Source organism: Leguminivora glycinivorella, chromosome 17 (genome assembly GCF_023078275.1).
Source record: "Leguminivora glycinivorella isolate SPB_JAAS2020 chromosome 17, LegGlyc_1.1, whole genome shotgun sequence".
Classification (NCBI taxonomy): domain Eukaryota; kingdom Metazoa; phylum Arthropoda; class Insecta; order Lepidoptera; family Tortricidae; genus Leguminivora; species Leguminivora glycinivorella.
Window position 1 is genome coordinate 19,509,799 of NC_062987.1, and position 19,372 is coordinate 19,529,170.

The following is a 19,372-nucleotide window of genomic DNA, read 5'->3' on the forward strand; positions in this document are numbered from 1 at the left end:
GGCGCACGTGCGGGCCCGGCTTACCGTCTCCTCGAGCCCAGAACTGTTCTTGGAGCAGAGCTTTCTTCCTGTCCACTTTGATAATGTGACTAGCACTGAGTTTAAACTTAATTTAACGACAATTGTTGGGAAAATGTGACTTTAACTATTTAATTAGCAATAAATGGCAATTTTAATGCAGCGACGCGTTCGCAAGTTAGATCGAGAGCGAAAAGAATGTGAGGTAATGGCTACCGGAAATGATTAGTGCCGGGCTAAACACACCGGAAGCTAAAGACAAAATAGTGTTGTTTCTTTTAAAAAACCGATATTCATACGAAAGTTGAACATACCGCTCACCTAAATATGCAATATTTACTCTACAAATAGTGCTAGAGTTCGACAAACTACTTAAAAACTATAATGTTAAACTAAGTGATAATACTAGAACGACGAAAGTTAATTTGAAAGTGGTAAAGGACACAGCTTCACAACTGGTCTTCTGTACTGACCAGTAGCAGTTTGAATTGTGACCACTCTACAGACACCGTCAACTCCGGGATGTAGAGCAACGATGCGCCCAAGGGGCCATTTTAAAGGGCTTGTCTGTTCGTTAATCAACAAGACCAAGGAACCCACGACAATGTTTGTATTTACTTTATTCCATTTAGTCCTCTGTTGTAGAGTATGGACGTACTCAGCGTGCCATCTACGCCAGAAGTCTTGATGCATTTTCTGTATCATTTTCCAACGATTACAGACACTTACTTTTTTATCTACAAGATTTTCCTCTGGGACAATCGACAACGGTTCCAGAGTTAAAAAATGGCCTGGAGTTAAGGCTGAGAGATCACTAGGATCCGAGCTAAGAGGTGTCAATGGACGAGAGTTGAGCATAGACTCAATCTGAGTCAGAATTGTATAAAATTCCTCGAAGGTTAACCTTTGATTACCTACAACCCGTGCGAGGTGAGTCTTAACCGAGCGTATCCCGGCTTCAGCTAATCCGTTAAAATGAGGCGTACCCGGAGGGTTAAACGAGAATTTAATTTCTTGGGCATCAGCAGCACCTTTCATGAGTGAACCAAGATAGTTACTAGCGCCCACAAAATTCCTACCCTGGTCAGAGACAATGTTACTGCATCGACCACGACGAGCGACAAACCGTTTAAGAACACAGAGGAAAGCTTCTGTCGACAACTCTGAAGCAAGCTCTATGTGAATGGCTTTGGTACTAGTACATACAAAAACACAGATGTAACCTTTGTACGTTTTCGCACCACGGCCACGACCGAAAGCGATATCAAATGGTCCTCCATAATCAATGGCGACACTCGAAAAAGGTTTAATTTGCGAGACGCGAAAAGTAGGCAAATTTCCCATAAGCGGCGGAGATGCCGCAGAGGGATTGGCACGAAAGCATTTCACGCAGCCTCCAATCACTGCCTGAATTGCTCGTTTTGGCGACAAAATCCAAAACGTTTGCGCAAGTAAATTTTGTAAAGTTTGGGCACCTGGATGTAAAAATCTTTTATGATATTCGTCAATTATTAAAATAGTGAGTCGGTGGGAGCGAGGCAATAAAATGGGATGTTTGACAGAAAATTTAATAGGAGAATTTGCCAAGCGACCGCCCACCCTGACAATACCCTGACTGTCAATGAATAATGAAAGCTTGCGCAAACCCTTTGGCAATGCGTTCAAACGATCCTCCCTTAATTGATTGATCTCTACACTGAACGAAGTGAGCTGCACATGTTTTACTAAAAACATGAGAGCTGCAGTGGTTTCAGCTGACTGTAGAGATCCGACAACTTTTCCATCCTTAGCTGACCGTAAAAAACGGAAACAGTAGGCTAACACACGCTTTAATGTGAAAAGCGAGGAGAACCTGCTAAGGACTTCATCAATTAAGTTAGGATCGGCCGTCACGAGTAAGCTACAGATACGTTGTTCCTCTACAATACAGTCATTGCTTGGATCGTGCAAAGGTGAGCAAGGCCAATCCTTCTCTTCCTTTACCAACCACGACGGACCCTTCCACCAAATATCACACTCTACCAAATCTTCAGGCAGTAACCCCCTGGATCCTGCATCAGCAGGATTGTGGTGTGTACTGACGTGACGCCAGCGATCAGGAGCAACAAGATCCTGGATATGGCTCACACGATTTGCAACAAATGTTTTCCAGCGTGAAGGGCACGACTTGATCCAAGCTAACGTTACGGTCGAGTCTGACCATGCAAATATTTCCTGAACAACATAGAGAGGTTTTAATGCCTCTTGTGTTGACTGCATCAGGTCTGCCAACAACACGGCAGCCTGCAGTTCCAATCGAGGAATTGATAATTTACGCAGAGGCGCAACCTTACTTTTGGCACAGCAAAGCTCTACAAAAGTAGAGCCTTGTGTGTCATCGACACGACAGAAGACGACAGCAGCGTAACCACGCTCCGACGCATCACAAAATCCATGCAATTGTAATGAAACAAACGAATGGATGATGCGACGGGGAATATCGACAGATTTCAACGACGGAAGTTGATCGGTAAATTTCATCCATTCTGATGTGATTGCTTCTGGAACATCATCGTCCCATTGCACCCCAGATGACCACAAGACCTGCATTAAATATTTAGCGTGAAACGTGACAGGACATAAGAATCCTAGCGGGTCATATATGCGCGCTATATTCGATAAAATAGTACGTTTAGTACATTTCTGATCACGTGGTGTTGCAACCTCAAATTGGAACGAATCTGTTTGTGGACGCCATAACAATCCCAATATTTTAAGGGACAAATCCGAAAGTTCATCAAAATGTTTAAAATCACTCGAATACAACTCAGAAGATGGAAGGTCAACGATAAAACCTTTATGGTTGGAGGTCCATTTTCTCAAATGAAACCCACCCGACGACAAAATTTCAGATAAATCTGATCTAATTTTTAAAGCTTGCTCAATAGAGTCAGCGCCTGTCACGACATCATCAACATAAATGTCTCTCCCAAGCACTTGTGACCCTTCAGGATAGGAGTCAGCAGTCTCCTCCGCTATCTGTGCTATTGTGCGCAAAGCTTGATACGGAGCCGATTTCACACCATAAGTTACCGTCCGCAAACGATAGTCTTTAACTGGGCCGTCAGTCGAAGGTCGCCACAATATCCGCTGATACTCAGCGTCCTCGTTTGGCACGAGGATTTGACGATACATGGCCTTTATGTCACCCGTAAAGACTATTTTATGCCATCGAAACCTAGTAAGGACATCAAAAATATTAGTTTGTAACTTAGGTCCAGCTAGTAGTGTATCATTAAGCGAAATCCCATTGCTGTCACGACAACTTGCGTCAAAAACGGCTCTCAGAGGTGTACTGACAGATTCGGGGCGCAAAATACCATGATGTGGGATGTAATTAAAATTCCCGACACTAGAGACAGGCGGCGCAACCTGCTCCATATGACCACTGACCTCATACTCTTCCATAAAGGAGGCATAAGCTTTACGAAAATCCGCATGCTTTGTAAGCTTGCGTTCCAACGAAAAAAATCTCCGCATTGCAATTTCACGAGTGTGCGAAAAGGTAGGCTTGTTCGAAGGATCGACGAAAGGTAGAGGTACCTCGAACCGGCCTTCACTCGTGCGACAATAATTTGCACGGAAGTTATCTTCACATAGTTGATCCTCTTTCGACAAGATAGGTTTACTCGGACCACAAATATTTTCTAGTTCCCAGAACCTTTTAAGAGAATCATCCAACGACAGCGACAAGTTTGATTGTGAAGCATTCGACACGAAAAAACAATCTTTCCGACAATTAGTGAAAGATTGTGTACGAGAGGCATAACAGTCACCCATCAGAACCCATCCGAAAACAGTCTCCAAAGCCTTTGACTGCCCCTTCCGGCCCTCCTTTTTACCACTTAAAATGGAAGATGCAAAGATCTCTGCATTTAAGAGTAAATCTATTGGGCCCGGCTTCGCAAAGTCAGGGTCAGCGAGAGGTAGACCTTGAATGTGATGCCATTCCGATGTATTGACTCTATAGTATGGTTGCTCCGGACAGATAACTGGAAGCACTGACGCTTGGAAGTCAAAATTAACCATTTCTGATCCAATAGGTTTAACAGAGCATGATAACATACCCTTAGGTGCAACTTCAGATAGTCCAATTCCAGTAATTGGCTCGCTAGTATCATCTACCTGTAAACCTAATCTTCGAGCACAGTCATGGGAAATAAAATTGACACCACTAGCACCGTCCAAAAGAGCACGAGCTATTTGATAATTACCTGAACTATCCCGAACAGCTACCCGAGCAGTAGCAAATAAAACTAATCCATTACTTTGGACCGACGTCAAAGTCACTTTGCTATTTAAACCGCTCACCGTTGGCTGAGGTGCTGGTTCAGCCTCTGGTGAAGCCGGTTCCCTTTTTCCAAAGTGTAATAAAGTGTTGTGGGAACAACCGCATATACTGCACCGACAATCCGATCGACATTGTTTAACTTTATGAGTTTTGGAGAAACAACAAACACACAAGCCCTTGTTTTTCACCACCTTGAACCGCTCCGAAGTGTCTAAAACTTTAAATTTTTTACAATTTTCTAAGTTATGCAGTTCAGTACAGAAAACACATATATTTTGTTGTGTGGCAACTAGTGTTACCTTGCCTTTACCTTTAATGGCACTTGTTACGGGCTTAACCTCCGTTACTTCCAGAGCGCGGACTTGTTTTTCAACAAACTCTTGTAGCAATTCAAACTTTGGAATTTCATTGGAATTGAACTCGAGGAGGAAGGCCTCCCGAGTCGCCTTGTCCAATTTTCCCCACAACAGATGAAATAACATAAAGTTTTTATCGGGTAAGTCGAATCTTTCTAACACTTGTAATGTTTCTCTAAAAACACGATGAACTTTTTCTAATTCAGTTGAAGACTTGGTCTTCACCTGTTCACAAAGTAAAATCTTTTCATAGTACCCAAAGGCAATTTGCCGTTTTCTATTGTAAAACTTGTTTAAAGCATTGTAAGCATCCATGTAACTGTTGTCCGAAATTGGGTAATTCTTAATCAAATCTAAAGCCTTACCTTGACACGATGTCATAAGATAATGCAGCTTTTCAATGTTCGAAATATTCCTTTTATGAATTAAGGAATCAAAGAGTTCCTTAAATGACAACCAATTGTGCAAGGAGCCATCAAATGGTTTCACAACAATTTTAGGTAACTTCGCTGAATTATTATCACTACTATCATGTTTGTCAACAGTTTCATGTTTGCTTGTAATGACAGGCTCAGCTTTCCTTAACCTTGTCAAGATTGACTTTACTTTTTGTTCAAAATCGACAGTAACCGAGAACTCCGTATTTACATCCTTTGTTTTCTTCATTATAGCCTTTTGGGCACGATGAAAGTCTTCAACTATTGGGTTTAAGTCGGCCGCGACATAACCCTCTAAATCTATACAATCAAAGATTAACTCTAACCGCATAACCGCGTAATTGCGTTCAACCCTATCCATGTCAACGTCTCTATTGCTCACATCAATGTCCGACATTTTTCACGTAATAATCACTGTTGATTTATCGAAAAACGAGAACGAAAATATAAATAAACAGTTTACGTTACTCAATAAAATTAACTTGTTGACTTTGACAATGACAGATGAGATGACAACCGAATTGTTGCCATACACCAAAGCATAGACTAAGACCGAACGAGATGAGCGGATTGAACGAACTGTCACACTGCTACCAACCTAACTAAATTCTACTATAAAAGTCACACTTCCGGTCAGCCATTAACCGAATCGAGAATTAAAGTTTTACCCACCAATTTATTAGAAAAATATTACGACACGACAAATTTGATATTTTACTAAAAATAGGTAACTTTTCAACGGATCCGGCCGAAGGAACAAATGTTTAATGATGAACTAATTGAGCGGACTGTAATTTAATAAAATATCTTTAAGACGAAATTGACAAAGATAACTCGAAATTTTAGAGATTTAAACAAACACTTACTGGGGAAAAAACAGTGCATATGTCACATACCTTTTTAGCATGAGGTTCCAGTGGGTTGGTTTCAGCTCGCTTACCATCAGCCTTGGTATGCAAGGCGCACGTGCGGGCCCGGCTTACCGTCTCCTCGAGCCCAGAACTGTTCTTGGAGCAGAGCTTTCTTCCTGTCCACTTTGATAATGTGACTAGCACTGAGTTTAAACTTAATTTAACGACAATTGTTGGGAAAATGTGACTTTAACTATTTAATTAGCAATAAATGGCAATTTTAATGCAGCGACGCGTTCGCAAGTTAGATCGAGAGCGAAAAGAATGTGAGGTAATGGCTACCGGAAATGATTAGTGCCGGGCTAAACACACCGGAAGCTAAAGACAAAATAGTGTTGTTTCTTTTAAAAAACCGATATTCATACGAAAGTTGAACAGTTCCCTTCCAAAGAAAATCCTTAGATTCAAAACTGGATCAATCAGTAGCCTTAGTTCTGGATTTAGGAGTGCTAACCAACTTTAAGGAAAAGAGGTTTTTGCTCGCCACTCTTGTAGTGAGGAACAGTATAGACTCATATTATTAAATTAAAACGGGACTTAATCGCGTAAAACTTACGTTTTATATTTAACCCGACGTTTTGGACATGACATTACGTCCGTGGTCACGGGTAGACTGGCTGGGAGTTGTATCAACATCTTCTAGCTGTACGAGTTTTTCGAACTACCCGCACTTGATTGTCATCAGTCACTTTTACGCTAGGGTTGCCACTCTGCCTACATACAACACTCACGACATCCGATGGTATGAGACGGCCAGTCTACCCGTGACCACGGACGTAATGTCATGTCCGAAACGTCGGGTTAAATATAAAACGTAAGTTTTATGCGATTAAGTCCCGTTTTAATTTAATAATATGAGTGAAGATCGTGTTAGTTTAAATCAATATATAGTATAGACTCATATCATAAAATAACACTTTAGAATAACACTTACGTTCAGATTTAGATAAATCCCACATGTTTGTGGATCTCTGCCTATCTTGTTGGGTCCCCTTTTTATCGCGTATGTGGAACCCTGTATACCCAGGAAGCCAACCTATAAAATAAAAGCTTAGTTATCTAAAGAATGGCCAACAGAACTTGTATTTTTACTAAACATAGTAAACATTTTAGATACGTAAACAGTTGTAAGTAATAACTTGTACTTAAAATACGCATTCTTACAAGTGAAAGCAATCGTAAAGAGAAACCCTTTAATACTTAGTTAGTAAACAAGGCTTACAAAATAGGTACTAACCTGTTCAGGGTCAAGTCTTTCAGTTTGCGAATAATATAGCTCCTGGGTGCACTCAAGCTTTTGAGTACATTCTATCTCCATTGTGAAAAGCTAATTAACAATCCATATGATTAACATAAAACGATAGTAAAACAAGTAGAAGTTTCCCGGCAAACATACGACGCAACCGCGTAATCCGCGTTATCAATTAAACTGTCAGATGTTAAGTCAAATGTCAATGTCAAGTAACGACTCTAACGAAAATTAATAAAAAAATAATAATTAGGTATTTCCAATGGAAATTTTCCATACTTGATGGCCTATTTCGTATAAAAATCTGAATGTTCAAAAACAAACAAAAACAAAGTAATGGTCATTAGTACTTATTTAATGGCCGCTGTACACATATGGCCAACGGTTCCACCAAACCTTGGTGGAACCCCTTGGTCAAGCGTGTAGAGGGCTACTTGGCCGATTGGTGTCGGTTTTTTGTCCACACATCAATCAAAGGATCTTGGCGCCAATGGCCAACTGCGTTTACACGTTGGCGCTTCATTCAGTTTGGACAGTTTGTTGTCAGCCGTCAGAGAGGACAGTAGTGAAATATTTACGAAAATAATAAGTTTATCTATGCCAATAATAGTGTTGATTTTAGGAAATAAAATAACCTTGCAAATGTTTAACGTATTGCCTAAAAAAGACAAATATGCTTATCAGAATATTCAAAAAATTGTTAATATTTCAAATAATTTAATTTTACTACGGGGTTATTATTTTTTAGGGTTCCGTAGTCAACTAGTTAGGGTTCCGTAGTCAACTAGGAACCCTTATAGTTTCGCCATGTCTGTCTGTCCGTCCGTCCGTCCGTCCGTCCATCCGTCCGTCCGTCCGTCCGTCCGTCCGTCCGCGGATAATCTCAGTAACCGTTAGCACTAGAAAGCTGAAATTTGGTATTAATATGTATATCAATCACGCCGACAAAGTGCAAAAATAAAAAATGGAAAAAAATGTTTTATTAGGGTACCCCCCCTACATGTAAAGTGGGGGCTGATATTTTTTTTCATTCCAACCCCAACGTGTGATATATTGTTGGATAGGTATTTAAAAATGAATAAGGGTTTACTAAGATCGTTTTTTGATAATATTAATATTTTTGGAAATAATCGCTCCTAAAGGAAAAAAAGTGCGCCCCCCCCCCTCTAACTTTTGAACCATATGTTCAAAAAATATGAAAAAAATCACAAAAGTAGAACTTTATAAAGACTTTTTAGGAAAATTATTTTGAACTTGATAGGTTCAGTAGTTTTTGAGAAAAATACGGAAAACTACGGAACCCTACACTGAGCGTGGCCCGACACGCTCTTGGCCGGTTTTTTAATCAAATTTTTCTGACAACGTCTATGACCTAGAATTTCCTAGACTTTTCCATTCCACGTCCATCTTTCATGAAGAGCCAATGCCAAGTGATTGGTTCGCCAATGTGTAAACAGCGGCTCTTATCTTGGCCAAGGGGTTTCGTTTCACAAAGGGCTGGTGGAACCGTTGGCCATATGTGTACAGCGGCCAATAGACAATATACGAATGCGGCATAAACAAAAGAAAAACAAGAATAATGGCAGCACCGCAGCATTTGGTAATTTTGGCATTGGCAGCAAATGGAATGGATGCGACATGTCAAACCGTTGATCACTGTAGTTCTAGTTCACTTTACTTGTTATTAATAACCTAAAACATTTAATTTGTTTACAGTAACTCGAAATATTCACTGCGTTAACTCAATTTAATCAGTTTCTATGTGAATTGACTTGAAGTGTAAAAGGCAAAAGGTGTTTCTTTTCTTCGTGTAGGTGCCGTATATTAGGCTCAATGCGTAAGGTTTATTAAATAGTAATAATCATACTAATTATTTAGAAGCGATAGAAATGGAAACAACGAAAGGAGATGCATCGGATGAAGACGTTCCTAGTGATTTCTTCGACGACTTCAACAAGGACGAGTTCATGGAGGGTCTACAAGTGATCGACAGTTGGGACGACAAGGAGAAGAAACGCCGGATGTCGCGCATCGACACGGAGGCGTTGGACAGCGTGAAGGACCTTCGCGAGCTGATCGACGACCGCCACAGCAAGGAGCGCGACCGACACGGCAACGAGCGGCAGCGCCGGAGAGAGGACCTCGACGAGTACATCAAACCCGGCAGCCGCCGCGACCCCAACAAGACCAAGGAAGCCATCAAGCGCGACAAGGAAGTGAAGGTCAAGGAGTATCTCGCCAAGAGTTTGGACTCCACGGACGAGCTGAAGCCGCCCGGTACGGAGCTGGACGACTTCTTCGAAGAAAACAAGACACCGAAACCGCCACCGGAGGAGCCCGCGCAGAAAAAGAAGCGTTCGAGATCGAAAGAGCGTCACCAGTCACCTGTCAGACACCAACGGAAGAGTCCCCGCCGGAGTCCAGCGCGTCGCAGCCCTGCACGCCGCAGTCCCGGACGTCGCAGCCCCATTCGCCGGAGTCCCCGACGGAGTCCGAGATGGTCGCCGAGTCGACGTGGCGCGTCACCTTTCCGCGGGAAATATCAGTTCTTCAAGCCGCGCTGGAACCCCGGGATGAACCGGCATTTCAGCCCGCGCCGCAGCCCCCGCCGCAGCCCACGCCGCAGCCCGCGCCGCAGCCCGCGACGCCGCTACTCGCGCTCCCCGCCGCCGCGCCGCTACTCGCGCCGCTCGCGCTCCGCCTCCAGAGAACGAGACCGAGACAACTTCCTCTACCCTAGAGAACCTACACATGATTACCCACATTTTGACATTCCTACCTCACAATTTGCTCATGTACATCCTGGGGCGAATCCGGGATACCCGTATCCCCAGATGCCCCAGGAATACCCTCCGGGGTATGCGGGTCCCCCGTTTAACTTTCTGACTCCCGAGCAGCCCCTGGCTCCGGGCATTGAAGTAACTTTCCCCAATTCTGCATCGGCGCCTCAACCTGTACCTGCACCTCAAATGATGAACCCTGCTCCTCCGATGATGAACCCAGTGCCGCCGATGATGAACCCCGTGCCGCCGATGATGAATCCCATGCCGCCGATGATGAATCCCGTTCCGGCCCCGACCATGGTCCCGGCGCCTACACAAGTACCTCTACCTGAAAACCCTCCGCTTTCCGCTCCTATTAAAGATGTCACCAAACCGTTTGATGCTCTGGCTCAAGTAATTATTTTGTTTTATACTATAACTTTTTACAATAATTTCTTTTTGTTTTCATTACATGAATTGACTCTAAAAGAAGATCTAATTGTATTTTAAGTGTTTTTGAACATATGAATATTGGTTATTAATGTTTCAGTTAGTGGCAGAAGGCAAAATTAGTCAAGAGGACTACTTAAAGCTGGCACCAACAAAGGGTAAGGAAACAAATTCATTAATCACATTTTATAACAATAATTCCTTAATATATAAAGAATGTTGCCATTTAAGCATTTCTTGTAATTAGCATTATTTTTGTTGCAGTCACCAGTATGGACACGAACAAAAGAGTAATGGGTGTGTATTTTATTTATTTACATTTATACCTCAGTTTTTACATCTTATTCTTATATATTTTTCTTTCAAACTTAGCAGTGTTGGAGCTCCAGGGATATTCCGTTTGGTGCATCACAATCATGATAAAATGAATGTTTTATTGTATATAAAATATAGCATTTAATTTTTATTAAACTTGATGAAGTGTTACAGTGAAATAAAATTTTAGGACACAGATATATGTGCAGTTACATATATGTTTATTTTTTTTAATGCAAGCATTCATATGGAGTGAGTGTATCGTTATTCCACCGCATATTTGTGTCGTGAAGCCAGTGACCGTTTTGTGTTTCCAGTGATGAATCGGTGTAACACGTCATTGGGCAAGCTGGGACAGTTGTTGCTGCCGAACCGTCTGATGATGAACACCAGCATGGTGGGCCCGGAGCCGAAGAGCCTCGCCCCGAAGTACTGTTCTCCGCTGAAGCGTCAGGGCGCCGTCGACTTCCACTTCACGAAGATGAGCGGGCGAGCGACGGCGCAGCAGAACAAGCAGCTGGTGAACAGCATCATCAACACGCTCGGGCTGGAGAAGGTGGTGGGGAAGCAGAAGATAAAGGTGCCTAAAGACATGAAGGACGCGGCGTGCCAGACGAGCAAGCCGTACTGCGACGTGTGCGAGGTGCGGGCGGCGACGCGGCTCTGCAACGCCGGCACCAGTGTGGACGTGGATCACTTCTGCTCGACGGTACACACACAAGTGGTGGAGCAGGACCTCATTAGCTCTAAGGCGGTGTTCGCCCCGAGCGGCAGCATAGCGGACGGGGCGCCCATCTCTATTGCTCACATGACTCCCGCGCAACTTGTCTCGCAGCTCGCCGCTCGGGCGAAGACCTTGAAACAGTCTGACCCTGTCCCGTCTAACCACAACCAATATACCAGGCGACCGAACTATGATCAACAGTACGATCAGCAGTATCAGAATAACTACAATAATTATCGGTATTAATAATTTGGCTGTTTTTGATTTGCCTCCTAAGTGGTAAGTGGCAAGTCCTATGTCGGACTGATTTTCTTGGTCTTCATTAAAATCAGTAATTTTCACACTTGATTCCAATGGACAGAAAGTCCTATTAGCTGTCACAAAATTGTTTGCATTATTTGTATAATTGAGAATACTTAATTTGATTGATGCGCATTATTATCTTCTATCAAGTGTGCAAAAATAATGAGTAAGGACCTAAGTTTAATTTCGATTTTAAATATGTATATGTCTCTGTTGAATGAGTTACCTATTTGGTATATTCTCGTTTGTTACCGACAGGGATAAATGGGAATATGCATTTATTTTTAAACCTTTTCGACGCCGTGTCCTACAACCGCTGTCACTCAGACGCCACCTGACCTTGCCAAAGTGTTAAAACTGAATTTGAACTTTTTTTCATAATACACGCAAGTCTATGCTGGCCTGAGATCTGTGACGGAATAAACTATGGCGTTGGACGGTTCTGATCAGTCTTTGGCTTCAAAAGGGTTATTGGTATAGTAATAAAATAATTTAGTTAATATAAGACTAGTCTACGCTTGATATAATGCAATCTTTGTAATTGTGACCTACCGAAATTGAATGAATTGGTTGGAAATCGATTAAGTGTGCGTACTTCACGCCACATCTCTGATTAACGATTTGGTTTGTAACATAAGACGACTCGTGTAGGTGTGACGAATCGTGTGCGACACGACAAATTGAACTACCTACTGAATGGCTGATTTTGACACAAGTTTGAGAAAACCGTCAGGGTTTACTGATTTAGTCTCTGATTCCGTTGTTGAACTTGACAAATACCTTTTCCCCTCACTAGCTCGGAAACACGTGTTTTGTCCTTTAATACCAGCGGGTAAAAACGCATTTTATCCACTAGTGGGTAAAGTAATTTGACCTTGAATAAAGTCAAATTAACTGCTTTAAAATTGATAAAAGTAGGTGAATCTAGTAATAAAGATGATTTCCCACCTGTGAAACTACTGGAAGCAGTGATAAACGCATTTTTTGCGTTGTAGTTTCCTCGCTGTAGTGAGGGGAAAAGTTTTGTGTTACACTCGGGTGCAAAAGTATTTTACTTCTCGTGTGTTAAAAAACTCGCAAATTCAGGATTCTATTTTCGAACCACTCGCTTCGCTCGTGGTTCAACTATAGAATCCTTTTACTTGCTCGTTTTTCAATTTCACACTCGGCGTTAAAATACAACTTTGCCCCCTTGTATAACAAATAACTATAACCAGGTTGTTGTCACGACATATCACCCTTTACTGCTTAAGCAGTAAGGTTCAGGATGCCCACTATAGGGGATTTGAACCAATCAGCTCAAGGCTCAAGAACTATTATTTCCAGCAACTGATAGATACTGGCAGACATTTTCATATGAAATAAAATACCTATTAGTGTAACGGATTTCAGTTTTATTTTTAACCCTCTCAATGCAAAGGATGAACAAGTGGCAAATTTGATATGCCTTCAGCATAAAAACTAATACTAGTGCACGCTTTCAAATTGTAAAGAAATTACAGACTACTGGTGAAAAGCTAATAAGAAGTTGATGCGACTGATAACAACTCAACATTGCTCAGCTAATAAAAATTCTGAGTTGCATTTTTAAGTTTATTTGTTTTAGTTCAGGACGACAGAACTAAATATCTTTAATTATTTATACCAGAAAGCTAATGGCTGGCATGACCCCCTGAGGCTAACCGGCGCCTAAATTGTTTCCTAACTCTTGCAATACATATTTATTTTGTCTAAGGTCAGATAAGATGGTTTCGAGGTTTGCGATTATTTGTATGTTGTCTGCCTACGACCACTCTAAAATGAATATTTTTACAACACATCTGGAATAATTCTGCATTTACATACAACGTTTCTAAAGCACAATTTGAAGAATTATCCGGCACGAAGGACCACCTTCGTAACATATTCCTATTGAAGACACCAAGAGTCAAGACAGCCTTCCCGAACAATGTATAAGGTAAGTATATCATCAAGACAGAAAAAGTAAATAACCAACTCTATTCTAATACCGCGGTATTGGGCGTGCCCCACATTCGAGTGTCCCTCGTCACTTTTACATAGTGAATTTGAATAAATCTTAGTCAAGGTCGGACTTCCGGTTCGAACGCCATCTTAGCGGTAGGTATCGTGTCGTGAATAATTTCTCATTTTGCTCATTAATATTGTTTAAAGTGTAATATCGATAGCTTATTATGCAGTAAACTAATGTTATAGTGAGAAGCTGATGAAGAATTAATCTCGAAACGCGTTTAGCCACTTTTTTGTCGTCAACGGCCGATAGTCCACGTGCCCTTGTAAAATCTAGCTATCAATTTACAAGTGCCAACTACCGAACACTGTCGTACTTCCCGTACCAAAATCAATAACAATTTGCTTATATTACCTTGACACTGGCAAAATAGTCCCACCAATGGACTGAGGCCATTTAATTAAAAAAAAAGTCAAGGTCATGCATTTAACCTTTCGTATGCGTCTGTCAAAAAATTGTCATTAATATATTAGTCATAATAACTACATGTTAAAGTTGAAACAATATGGAGCAGATCTGCTCCTAAGCATACGAAAGGTTAAGGGTTAAATACAAGAATATTTTTTCTAGACGATTCTTGCTATGAATAAATAAACAAGGTTAACCAGTTTTGTACATTTTATATACAGTTAAAATATTAATATAATTTGAAACCAGTCTGGGGATCCATTTTTGAATTTCGAACGCACGAATTCGCCGTTTTTAAAACTAGTGGTAATAAGTAATTTAAAAAAAAAACCGGCCAAGAGCGTGTCGGGCCACGCTCAGTGTAGGGTTCCGTAGTTTTCCGTATTTTTCTCAAAAACTACTGAACCTATCAAGTTCAAAACAATTTTCCTAGAAAGTCTTTATAAAGTTCTACTTTTGTGATTTTTTTCATATTTTTTAAACATATGGTTCAAAAGTTAGAGGGGGGGGACGCACTTTTTTTCCTTTAGGAGCGATTATTTCCAAAAATATTAATATTATCAAAAAACGATCTTTGTAAACCCTTATTCATTTTTAAATACCTATCCAACAATATATCACACGTTGGGGTAGGAATGAAAAAAAATATCAGCCCCCACTTTACATGTAGGGGGGGTACCCTAATAAAACATTTTTTTCCATTTTTTATTTTTGCACTTTGTTGGCGTGATTGATATACATATTGGTACCAAATTTCAGCTTTCTAGTGCTAACGGTTATTGAGATTATCCGCGGACGGACGGACGGACGGACGGACAGACAGACATGGCGAAACTATAAGGGTTCCTAGTTGACTACGGGACCCTAACTAGCGGTAACTCGTTTTCGATTCTGTTAGTAGAATTTAAATCGCTAGTAGTAATATTATTGAACGAATTTCACGAAATCGAATGGCTGGGATTCAAAAATCGGCCCCTGGTTATCTGTACGCCATCGAAACGGCCAAGGCACACATAAACATTTACACACGCCTGTTCCCATAATTTCCAAAATGATGTTATTCTTCTAAGAAGTCATCTAGCCACTTTTCAAGATCTTCGGGAGATTCTATTACTGGTTTTTTCGTGGGTTCTGCAGAAGCAGGTACAGCTGAAAATTAAATTATTGTATGTATTAGCTAATCACCTAAATAAATAAACATGCTTTCTTGGTCTCTTATGACATACAAAGAAAGATGAAGGTTTTTATAATTTCTGCAAGACGCAAATGCTTGTCTTTGGAAGCGTATCTAAACTATGCACTCCCAGATTAACACCATGCTGAGTTGGGACCATTTCGGGGTAAATATGCATGTGTAGTGGTGTATTGTACCTAGTGTACCTACCTACCATTTGTGATGTTATGTGTAAGTAATCTCTATTGTTCGTCACCAGCATAAAGAAGTGATGATTTCTGTACCTTGTCACTGTTAATCGTTTGACAATTTCGTATGACATTTCAAACAAGATGTTAATCGTCATCACAATATAGACCGTCAACCAAATCTTGTCACTAGAAAAAGGCAAATTTGAAAAATCAAACACTAGTTTTGAAAATCAAATTCGATTTGTATCTTATCTGTGGAAATTTCCATAAAAAAGAGAAATAAGTAGCACATATCCGTCCCTTTTTAATACATTATCTAATTCGTAAAGAAGGAGCGAGCTCCTTGAAAAAAATATATCTGTGGCTGTTCGACGTACATTGCTGGTTTTTATTCGTTTCATAGGGATACCATACTTTAGTTTGATATACATTGCTACTGCCAAAATTTGGTTGACAGGCTATATTTATGCCGGTGACTGTTCATTATGTATCTGTAGCTGTTTTTCACTTTCCATGTTTGAAATAAATTATTTTTGTCTGTATATGTCTAGGTTTCCAGACAATTTGACCAATTTCCATAGCTTTCGAAAAAAAAAACACCCCGTACCACTACATCTCCCCATAGGTAATTTTGAAACTCACCTGTGTTTACAACTTTCTCAGGGGCAGGGTTTGACTTAGTGACTTCTAGCTTCTTATTTAAATTCAAATTTTTAGTTGAGTCAACAATAATATCATCAATGTCGTTTATTTCACTACATTCCTTATTATCTTTAACTATTGGCTCTATTTTATGTTGTTCTTGATTACTTTTGAATAATATTTCTACTTGATTACTAGAAGGTTCAGTCTTAGTCGGTTTTGATTCTTCAAAGATAATTTCATTCTTTTTATCTACTTCAGACTCCTTATCATTTTCATCGAATTTGCTTTCTACTGATTCTTTGAAATCTTCTTTCAAACTATTGATTAGTTTATCTTGAATTTCTGATTCCGTTGTCGCTATTTTGAAGTACTTATGTTTATATCGAGATGTGCGATGATCCATGGTCTGTATATCTGTTTCAGAGAATATATTCTTATCAATACTATTTCTCTCATAGAATGGTATGGTACAGAGCGCAGTGGCGAGATCATTGCCGGTGATGTCGAAGTATTTGTCATACAGGGATGGGCCTGTGGTGATGTCCCAGGATTTCTCATGTTTGAATTGGAAATGGCCACCGAGTGACATGGGTGCCTGGATGAGTTTCTGGAAAATGTGGTGAACATCTAAATATATAAAAGAAGAACCTGACTGGCTGACATATTCCAAATTTGGCATGTAAGGGAGTAAAATATAATAACACACTTGATAGTATTTGGTGTGTATATCACTTAGTGAATCATAGATAGTTTGTTCTGTTTCATCATCATCATCATCATTTTTAACCCCCGACCCCGACGCATAAACAATAGAGTGTTATAAATTTGACGTGTCTGTCTGTCTGTCTGTGGCATCGTAGCTCCCGAACGGATGAACCGATTTAGATTTGTTTTTTTTTGTCTGAAAGCCGAGTTAGTCGGGAGTGTTCTTAGCCATGTTTCATGAAAATTGGTCTACTATGTCACAGCCGGGGGTTTTTTCAAAATTTTAATTTTGTGGTTTATTTATATCACCCACTGCTGAGCCTCTCTTCTAGTACGCTACTTGTGATAGTAATTGACAAGCAATTATGTCTTCAGGGGTCCAGATTTCAAAATAAAACTATTATGGTTTGTTACATTGAAAAAACAGCACAAAAATACACAAATTGGTCCATATTTGAACCCAAGTTTACCATTTGCTGACCCCTCTGCCAAACCATGCAGATGAGACATAAGATCTACACTATGTAACATAATTGCCGAAGATAAATCCTACGGCTTATACATTACCTTCTATAGTACCTTTAATTTTCATGGTGTTTATTTTAAAAAAAGGAAGTGGTATTCGTAACCGCTATTCGATACCGGTTATGCTCTTAAATGGATCACCAGCATTAATGTTACACCCTGTATGTACCATTACAATCTAATCCTTAATTTATTACTTACCTCGTAATCTGCCCCCAAATTTTCCTGCTCCTCAATATCATCATAACTCTCAATTGGAACCTCATATTTAGACCAGTTGCTTTTAATTTCTTTCTTCTTGTACTTAGAGTTGGCATCTTCAGTTATTTTCAGAATGTCATCAGTTTCTCTTTTCAAGCCTTTGTAGAATTCTGGCCCGGGCTCCTCAAATGCTGGTTTTTCAGGAATGGCAACTGAAATTGTGGAGTAGTCGCCATCAATAGAATTTGGGAACAATGTAAACAAGCCTTGTAGTCAAAATGTTTTTTATTTCCATTCTAACTCATCAAATACTGGCTAAATCCATGTGTTATTTTATCAATTCATCTCATATGATCCTCAACCTTTAAAATAATAAAATTGTGCTAGAATATTGATATTTTAGATAATGGTTTGTTTACATTGTTGACAATTTCTGTTGACAGTGATTTTAATTCATACTTTTGTAAAACATTAGCATCTTCAAATTACACTTCTAACTCTGATAGGTAAGGATATGTGATGTTATCTGGGTAAAAGACCTTATTGTCAATAGCGCTTATGGTGTTATGAGCGATGTTCAAATACGACGCCACGGGACGTAAGCGCCACCGAGAATAAGGTCCCTTTACACAGACAACGGCACGAAGCTGTGTTTATTCTAATGATTGTTTTCAGAGTACAAATATTACTTTCACTGCAATTTACAAGGACTCCATTCAGTGACATACAGGTAGGTATTCAGTGTTATTTAGTTATATAATGAGAACAATAGTATTTCTGACAGATATATCAGACAATAGCATGACAGTTTGAGTTAAGTAAGTAATAGTTTTTAAATTTAATTATTCATCATACCTTTAGGCTCTTCTGTTCTTCTTTCAGATTTCTTTTCACCTGCACCTTGATTCCTCTGCTGGCGAGGTTTTCTTTGCTCTTTGGGGTCATGTTTTCCTTTCTTTTGCCTGAAAATAATCAAATTATGTTTATAAATGTGATGTCAGTGATGTGTTTACTAACATTTTTCTTCCAGCTTCTAGAAGATGTACGTCAACACTTTTATCACTTATATTTAAAGATAAAACAGAGTTTCTATTTCTTGAGGTATTTAAAGAAAGAATAATAAAATTGAAGTTATGAAATGAACCTAAGTAAACAATAAATCTTCATCTTTAATTTATTTCTGAAATGTTTCTCAATGAAACTGATAGTTTTACTTAAAAACGAGTTTAATACTCACTGATTTTTCTTTGATTCGGAGTCCGGCATATTGTTTTGTAGTTATTTTCGATATATACAACAGCAGCTGGTGTATCAATATCAAGACTCGAGTGATTAGGTTAGAAAATTGACGTTGACGTTTTAAGTCAACTGTCAAAATGTCGCAACACACACATGCTGAACTGTTTAAGGAAAGGTTAAAAACGCGAAAGCTAAAAGTATCTCTTTAGATGACCACAGCGGACTGTGGTGTCACAGTATAATAAAAAGTGGTATCGGTGGTGCGGTCAAAATATCTCATTCTCGCTCTTACTTATAGCTGCGTTCTTACGCACGTACGGCGTACCACCTTACATTCGCTAACCATAATTTTATTCTTTTTAGGGTTCCGTATCAAAAATTTACAAAAGAACCCTCGTTG

At 40.0% G+C, this 19,372-nt stretch overlaps 3 protein-coding genes across 4 annotated transcripts; 1 reads left to right on the forward strand and 2 right to left on the reverse strand.

Annotated features, from left to right (window-relative positions):
* Positions 1–35: 35 nt before the first annotated feature.
* Positions 36–6,036, reverse strand: LOC125235189. Of its 2 annotated transcripts, none has more exons than XR_007178057.1 (2): positions 5,468–6,036; positions 36–95 (listed from the first exon to the last, which is right to left on the reverse strand). XR_007178057.1 is itself a non-coding variant. In XM_048141654.1 (2 exons), exon 2 carries the CDS (start codon positions 4,828–4,830, stop codon positions 439–441), a length of 4,392 nt encoding a protein of 1,463 aa, XP_047997611.1. In that variant the 5' UTR covers positions 4,831–4,929; positions 5,468–6,036; the 3' UTR covers positions 103–438. The 2 variants fall into 2 exon arrangements, 1 of the variants encoding a protein (XP_047997611.1); XM_048141654.1 differs by lacking the exon at positions 36–95 and adding an exon at positions 103–4,929.
* A 2,893-nt stretch (positions 6,037–8,929) lies between these two features.
* Positions 8,930–12,632, forward strand: LOC125235477 (arginine-glutamic acid dipeptide repeats protein-like). Its single transcript, XM_048142049.1, has 4 exons — positions 8,930–10,477; positions 10,614–10,671; positions 10,778–10,810; positions 11,146–12,632. Exons 1-4 carry the CDS (start codon positions 9,191–9,193, stop codon positions 11,796–11,798), a joined length of 2,031 nt encoding a protein of 676 aa, XP_047998006.1. The 5' UTR covers positions 8,930–9,190; the 3' UTR covers positions 11,799–12,632.
* Positions 12,633–15,148: 2,516 nt separating this feature from the next.
* Positions 15,149–19,109, reverse strand: LOC125235430. Its single transcript, XM_048141993.1, has 5 exons — positions 18,971–19,109; positions 18,589–18,695; positions 17,734–17,945; positions 16,300–16,909; positions 15,149–15,441 (listed from the first exon to the last, which is right to left on the reverse strand). Exons 1-5 carry the CDS (start codon positions 18,997–18,999, stop codon positions 15,350–15,352), a joined length of 1,050 nt encoding a protein of 349 aa, XP_047997950.1. The 5' UTR covers positions 19,000–19,109; the 3' UTR covers positions 15,149–15,349.
* Between the last annotated feature and the right edge of the window lie 263 nt (positions 19,110–19,372).